Source organism: Parus major, chromosome 2, assembly GCF_001522545.3.
Source record: "Parus major isolate Abel chromosome 2, Parus_major1.1, whole genome shotgun sequence".
NCBI lineage: Eukaryota > Metazoa > Chordata > Aves > Passeriformes > Paridae > Parus > Parus major.
In genome coordinates this window covers 13451399-13459185 of record NC_031769.1, presented here as the reverse complement: position 1 = coordinate 13459185, position 7787 = coordinate 13451399, and the positions used below count along the sequence as shown (strand labels likewise).

General features: G+C 36.5%; 1 protein-coding gene across 15 annotated transcripts in view; it reads right to left on the bottom strand.

Moving 5' to 3' along the window:
* Nucleotides 1-136: 136 nt before the first annotated feature.
* Nucleotides 137-7787, bottom strand: part of PARD3 (par-3 family cell polarity regulator) — a 395821-nt gene continuing 388170 nt past the window's right edge. For all 15 annotated transcript variants that reach the window (XM_033520528.1, XM_033520545.1, XM_033520530.1 and 12 more), the window contains 2 exons: nucleotides 5681-5808; nucleotides 137-2251 (listed from right to left, as the gene is read on the bottom strand). In XM_033520528.1, the coding sequence (XP_033376419.1) occupies nucleotides 1858-2251; nucleotides 5681-5808 (522 nt within the window). In that variant the 3' untranslated portion in view covers nucleotides 137-1857. The remainder of the gene's footprint in view (nucleotides 2252-5680; nucleotides 5809-7787) is intronic.

Below are 7787 nucleotides of genomic sequence, written 5' to 3'. Positions count from 1 at the left end.
TCTTCTCTTCTCTTCTCATGTTCACAGGATGACACACACAAACCATTAGGAATAGTATAAAACAACATCTGTTAAGTATTTTTAAAACTCAGTGTCTGTAGCAGTTTTCATAGGGGTCTACAGGCAATACCAAGACAAGGATGGAAACAGCCTTTTATTTTAAATTTCATATGTACAATGAAAGCCATTTTACACAGTTTTGTAAATTCTGCGTAAAAAAAAACCTATTGTCATCCAATGTCACTGTGCTTATACTAATAAGAACTTTTAAACATGGAGTACATTATTAACAACAAAAACTGTTAACAAACAGGCATAAAAGACACAGATATGTGTGCTGATATTTCACATACATTCTAGAAACAAGTTGGCGCAAAAATAAAATGTGCCAGTAAAAAAAAATAGGCTTTTTTTTTTTTTATCACGCAATACATGATTTTTTTCTTGCTGTCTCTCTTTTTTGTACACAATATGCTGAGATCCATTCTCAAGCCTTTTCACATCAGGATTTGCAGGCACTTCAGCAACTCAACTTTTTTTTTTACAATACATGAACTTCAGACCAACAAACATAAAAACAGCTGCTGCAAAAGAAATTCTCATATCCCATATGCACATTTAAATATTATTCTCTGTTAGAGCAATCATTTTGCTTTAGTAATTTTTGGATACTGACATGTTTTCAGGATGATGTGTAACAGTTTGTCTCCACTTATCTCTCATTCATTTGCTTAAAGGTTTCTTTTTAATCTAACATCATGATGCAACAGTATGGTATATGGAAGCACAAAGGAAATTGTCCACAAAGCTTCACAATGTCTAAAAAGAGGGAATTGTTCTCTTTACAGCTATTTGATCCAAAGAAAAACTTTGATTTCTGCTGCTCTTGCTTTGAGCTATCTCCAAAATTTGCTCAAAGACAAATGAACTGACATGACACCCTCCCTAGTTCTCTTCCTAGATACAAGTGTCATATGACCAAATTAATTTAGAAGCAAAGCAAAGCAGAACTCAATTGCATGTGTGTTCATAATTTCCCATCTTTAATAAAATAGTAAAATATACTTATCAAAGGTTTGGCTGTGTCTATATAAATAATCTCTCTCCAGTTATTTCATTTGTAATGGGCTGTGCATTAAGATTATAAGGCAATTCGAACAGGATTCTCAGGATAACTGAAAGCTTAATATTGTTTTCCTCATGAGTCAGGATAAAGGCTTTTTTAATAAGCTCAGAGTGGGGAGAGAGAGAAAAAAAAAGAGTGCATATGTGCATAATAGAAGAAGGATAGTTTTTCAGCATATAGACACTTAAATATTGATCAACAAAGACTGGTAATGACTCCACCATAAAACATATCAGAACTCCAACTGCAATCCAGAGTACAGCTCAGCCTTATCCACTCAAGAGTGATATGTACACCTCCATCTGACCCGAGAGAAATAATAAAGGACATGTCAATGCTTCCTTCAAACTCAAATTCATTAATTTTATGCCACAAAGCTGCACGTTGGTGTAACAAGTCACTGCAAAGTAAAACACATTACCACAAATCCTAGCAAAAAGCCATTGACAGCTACAGGGCTGGGCTACAGAACTCGGAACGCAGGGGTGGCACTGCTCACTTCCAATATGATTGTCAAATGGTGGAACGTCCTTCCATGGATTCAACACTTGGGACAGAACACCAAAGACCTGGGCAAAGGCCCACCAATGCCTTGCCCATATTTTCAAAGGCACTGAAATAGAAAATGGATATATTCCTTAGTACCATCAGAGTAAAAAGTTTTCAAAATATAAGTCTTTATATGAAAATGTTCCTTATTGCATGGTAAGTTGATCTTCATTTTCTTCACCTCAAGAATAAAATGGTCTTCCCTTTTCTGGTGTTTGCAATCTGTTCAGCCTCGCTACCTGAGATGGTGAAGGTGGTACATCTTGTCTGAAAGGACCTTTGGGAGGGGTATAATTAGGGTCCTGAATTTTCTTATACGAGTCATAGTTGCTAGGCCCTTCAGAAGAAGTTTTTTTTTTCAGTTGCTGTTCTTTCCGCCTCTGCTCTTGACGGAGCAGTTCTTGTGTTTCTAGCATCACCCTGGCATTAAAGCCATGTCCCCCCATATAGCCATTCCTTGATCCCTGGTAGCTGGAATATCTGGGATTTTCCTTCGCAGTCTGGAACCCTTCTCCAGGGGAATAACTCTGCTCCCAGGAGTCTTGAGATACAGAACTGGCATTTTTCCTGCTTTGCCTGAAAAGAAAAATGAAAAAGCTTTTTAGACAAATGTTCTGGCTTACCAGTGACTGTTACGGACAACGATCACTGGAAAGAAGGCATCTTCTGCCATGCCCAGCTATGGACATGCTTCTAGATCATTCTATGCATATTCTATGCCATAGCTAAGACAGCTTTTGCCCAGCTATGGTGTTCTCTAGAAGTCACTTTTAGAGTCACAGTTCTCTTCTGCCCCAAAATGCTATCTTGTCTTTTTTGCTGGGAGAACATTTCCTAAAGGTCTGAACTATATTTCTAGGCCTCTGAAGTAGGAATATGCCATCAAAACCCATCCAGCTACAATTAACTTCATGTTCTCAAGAAAAAAGTGTTACAATTCAGTTGCAGACTAGGAAAGACCATACATGTTGCTGTGCTTCCTAAGAATGCAGATAACAGCCAGCAACTGCAAAGTCACTCATGAAGGATTTGAATCTAGACTGACGCTCAATTAAAAATGCAACAGGCAGATCCTTAAAACACTTGCCCTAACACTGCTCAAAGTCAGAAGATAAAGCTCAGTACTGAGAGGTAGTTTCAGTTTCTTCCTCCCATTTCCAGAACTAAGGAATTTTGTGCAATAAGGAGTGTTTCCCAGTCTGCTGTAGCTTTCATAAAAGAAGAGGCAGAGATAACCTTTTTTGCTCATTTTTTGGCTCCAGGGAGTAGATAAATAGGCCAAATACACATAGGAATTACAAATTCTTATCTTTTTACACAATAAATCACCGCATTATTTTGAAGACAGATTATGGTTTTGAAATAACTTTAATTTACTATCAAACTGCTAGATGCTTGTATGAATTTAAAATAAGATTGGTGGTGATAAAGTAAAACAATTTTGTGCTGCAGCAAAAGAGATACCCACTTTGAGATTAAAATTAGAGTATGAGAATCAAGCAATAAAATAAAAATATATTGCAACATAAATCAATAAGAAAATAATTTAGTTGCTTATATATGGCTTGGTTTTTCATGTCATCACATATGACAGTGTGGACTCATCCAACAAACATGTAGGCGAGACGGAAAGAGAACTGGAAAATTTTTCTACCATTACTAAAAGTAAAAAGTCACCCAATGTTTTTGCAATCTTCCTTCCAAATGTATAATTTGAAAATTACCATATCTACCCTATTTCATAACTGATTCTGAGACCTCTGGATGAAAAATGTTATGCAAGATGAATGTAAATTACTGCAGCAAAAATTACAACATAATGTAAATTCTTACAAAATTTTTAATAGTTGTTATTGGCATTCTCATATCCAACTTTGCCAAAGCAACAATGCTTCTGAGTCATGTTTTATCGCTCCCTGGAACAAGAGCAAATTGAATGAACCTCTGTAGGCTACGAAACTGTCAGGTTCCTGATCTAGAGCAAGATAAATTTTAAGTAGTAGAAAATTAACGCGGAGCTAAACCTTGCTCTTACAGTTTCACATGGGACAAGAGGATGACTAGTTGAACCAATTTAATTTACTGACTGTTTTCTGATACTTGTTCAAAATTAGTTGGCACACTTTCCCTGTCTTTCTGGGAAGTTCCTTTAAAATTGTCTCAGGAGTTTATTTGCCTTCAGTACTAAAGATTTGAATGCACAAAGGGGAAAATAAAGGAGTCTCTTAGAGAATATGCAGGATAAAAGGCAGCAAAGCTCAAGAATGAAGCCAGTGTACAAACTTCAGTCATTACAAAGTCATGGTTGCAACATAAAGCTTGGGACCCAGGTTTCAGAGTAACAGCAAGATTTCTTTAAAGATCAATCACAGCATTAGGAACAGTTTGTAAAGCTGGAGAACACGATGCCCCAGGTTGTTATAGGAGTATTGTGGTATTTACAGTGCTGAACTGCAGTTCTGTCTGCTCTCAGCACAGCTGAAACACCCAGGGAGCTCAAACTAAGCCATTAAATTATCATTAATTACCCAGTAACATGCATTGCTAGATTGCTAGCCATTTCTCATGTTGAAAACCACCTTGAGTAAAGTTCTCAGTAACTCTTTTCAAAACAAGCATTTCTATGAGCTGTTCTGTGATCTATTTTTCATATTTCTTGCAGATTAATTTTCACCTTGGAGTTTTTAATTTCTGCCACTGAACAGCATTGCAACTGATTCCAAATTTTAAATGCTACCAGAGATTGTGAACAGGGTAGGTAAGTTTTAAGAATCATGGTTTTAAAACTAAATAAACGTGGTTGAGTGGGGCTAGCATAACTGAAAGAGAATTTCTCAGGAGAAACAATATGGCATTAATAGGTGTGGTAACTTCCAAAGGAAGGCAAAGATAAAAAGAAGAGGGGATATAAAGATTTTCAAGATGAGAAACTAATGATCTCAAAAAACACAGGGACTTTACATTTCCCTTTCCCACCTTCCAAACTTAACAGAAAAATTCTACACTGAAAGGTGTTAAAACATTTGAAAATCTGAAACTGTTTTATTTTCAAAGATGTTGCTAAGATAAGAGTTCATGGATAGAGAACTTTGCTACAAGGCTTATATTTGTTTCCTAAAAAAAAGTCATAATATACCTGGTAAAACATTTCTTGTCACAACAAATTTTTTTTCCACACCATTTCTACACAAGTCATGACAAATAATACAGCCTTATTGGAAAGCAATTTGACACCAAGCTCCGGTGTAAATTATTCTCCATTCAACCATTGCTGCTGATATTTCAAAATGCAAAGACTATTTGCATAATGCTTAACTATGAGTTAATTTGCAGTACAAGCTGGCTAAACTTCTATTAATTCTTTAAATATCAAGTAAAAACATCTTGCCCAAACAACTAATCTTTTAAAAAGCCTTCTATTTTAAAAAAAACATAGGTTTGTTTGCACAAAAAAATGCATTAATTTTCAGCATTCCATATATATTTCAAAATGTATATATGTATAGACTTGAAGACCTTTGATTTCTTGGATAAATTTCTCAGTTCCATGTTTTTTTGTTGGAGGTCTTGAAATTTTTTTTCCATATTAACATCTCAAAGATAGAATTTCTACCCAGTAAGGAATTAGGCAACAGAAAAAAAATCATCTGACATGTCAAAAGGGGACACCTCATGTCACACTCAGGAGACTTTTGTAATTGTACAAAATTAAACTGGATGGTACCCCACAAAGAAGAGGTTTGTTTTAATATTTCAATTCTATTGGGTGCTGAATGTCATCAAATTTCCCTGAAATCAGCTCTGAAGAAATTCTCTGAAGCAATTCTCAGCTACCACATGCTCTCACTTAAGAAATTCTATGCCTCTTCCACAATGAATACATTCCACCCAATATCAACGCTGAACAAAAGTGTCTGCACAAAGTACGACATTTTCCTCCACCAATGAAATTAGCTCCAGGCTCCCACACACGGAGCAGCTTCAGACCAGTATCAGTTCCCATACCTGGGCAAGGAGCTGTACTGGCGCTGAGCTTGCTGGAAACTCTCTCGTTCTTCTTGCCGCTGCCGCTGCATTTGGACCTCTACGGACACGGAGTGCCTGCCACTCTGTGAGTACGTCTTGGTGTTTGGCTGCAAAACAAACATGAAAGTGTCTTAAACAAAGCAGAAAAATGACCTCAAAAGAGCTACCATTTAAGTTGCTGTTGTCCAGTTACAGCAATACTTGATTCAACATGCAGTTCAAGTAGCTCTTTCACAATAATTAGGTTAAATTCTGACCCGTAACAGTGGCCAGTGCTGCAAATTCTGTTTCTGATCTACCATTGCTGAGATGTATGAGGCAAACAATCATCCAGAATGGGTTATGCTTTTATGGCAACACTGTAATTTAAATTAAGTCAGTGGAACAGATTTTGAGACTCTTTAAGTCACCCTATCCATGGTAAAGCTAAGTTCCACCCCCCTAAGGATTTGAGGTGGGAAGGAGAACGGCAACTCCTTTGAACCTCACCAACACACTCGAGTGATGCTCTGCCTTTAGTGGAACCATCCTATTTTGCAGCTGGCCTAGAGATGGGGAAAACATTTTCTGGTTGAATATGATCATGTAGATAAATTCAGCAAGTCTCCTTGGGGACAATGAGGACTCCTGTATCTCTGAGTAGGATCTTAATGAGGCAACAATTAGAAACATTGAAGCCAATACTAAGAGCAAGTGAAAATGGATGATCTTTCTGGGAACAGAGAGTATTACAGGTCAAGAGATGACAGAATGGATGGATTCAAACTTTGGAACATGGAAAAGTTTACTTTTGTAGAGATACCACTTTTCACTTTACCCTAGCACTTTCTTCAGATTTTGTAGTTTCATTTTGCAAAATAGAGTGTCGCAAAAATCAAAGAATGCTATGGGCTTTTCTTTTTTTACTAATAAAGTTTTGTCTACAAAGAAACAGCATTATTTTTTTTCTCCTTAAAATTACCAGTACTATTCAGAACATGTAAGCTTAAATATGGGGAGGTTAAGGAGCATAACCACTTGTCTGAGCCTGGGACTGAAACAGCTTGTCTAAGACTTACTTTTAAAAGCATGTTTTGCCTTTTTATCTCTGCTTTTCCTCAAAACAAACATCTCTTGTTTTTTTTCCATTACAATTTCTGCAGCAGAAAAGAGTTCCTAATGGCTCACAAATATATGCAAGATAAAAGGCTTTTCAAAAGCTTTGCACATAGAAGACAAGTTTTAGAAACTAGAGTTGTCATTTGTGACATAAGCGTCTTACTATAGTCACATACCTGCAGGTAGCCAGAAACAACAAGTTTTAAACAGGTGTACAACTTTTAGAAACTTTGTTGTCAATGAGAATACACTTCAGACAGAGCATCAGTCTCAGCTCAGAATTTAACAGATAAATTTCTCCCATTATAAGATTACTGGCTGAAAGAATCAGAATGGAAAGCACTAGGCACAACAGTGAACTCATTTAAGAGAATCCTGAATGTAACAGTAATGTCTTTTTCAGAATAGGTTTACTCTGTAAAAACCTCAGTAAAACAGCATTTCTAATGAAAAATGCTTTAGGAATGGTGAGATGAAGCAAGAAATTGAGAAAACAGAATCATGTGTCAGCCTTGTGGGAAATTTTCTTAGAGATGAATAAGCTGTACATATGTACGTCCAAACCAACAACCCCCACAGAGATTTCCTACTATATTAAATAAGGGCAACACATACAGAGCAGCATTTCAGTTATTGCATATGTCAACATTTCTAACTTTCTTGACTTTATTGAGAGTCTTCTGACATTTGGTATTTTATTGAAGGGCTCAGCTTATGGAAGGGAGTGATTACCTGAAAATCACACGGTTTATTTGTGAATTCTCTCCTGTGTGGTTATAAGCAGCTTACAATGAACCAGAGGGAAACTCTAAAGTTCCCATATCAACTTCCCCATAAAGAATAAAACATTTAAACTAAGATTTTACAGCTGATCTCCTCATTTCATGGGTTTCACTTCAACAGCATTGGAAAGCTTGCAGCTACATTATGTCATATGTGAGAAAGTACTTATCACAGATAAGACATGAAATCAGAATTGCTTCTCTTT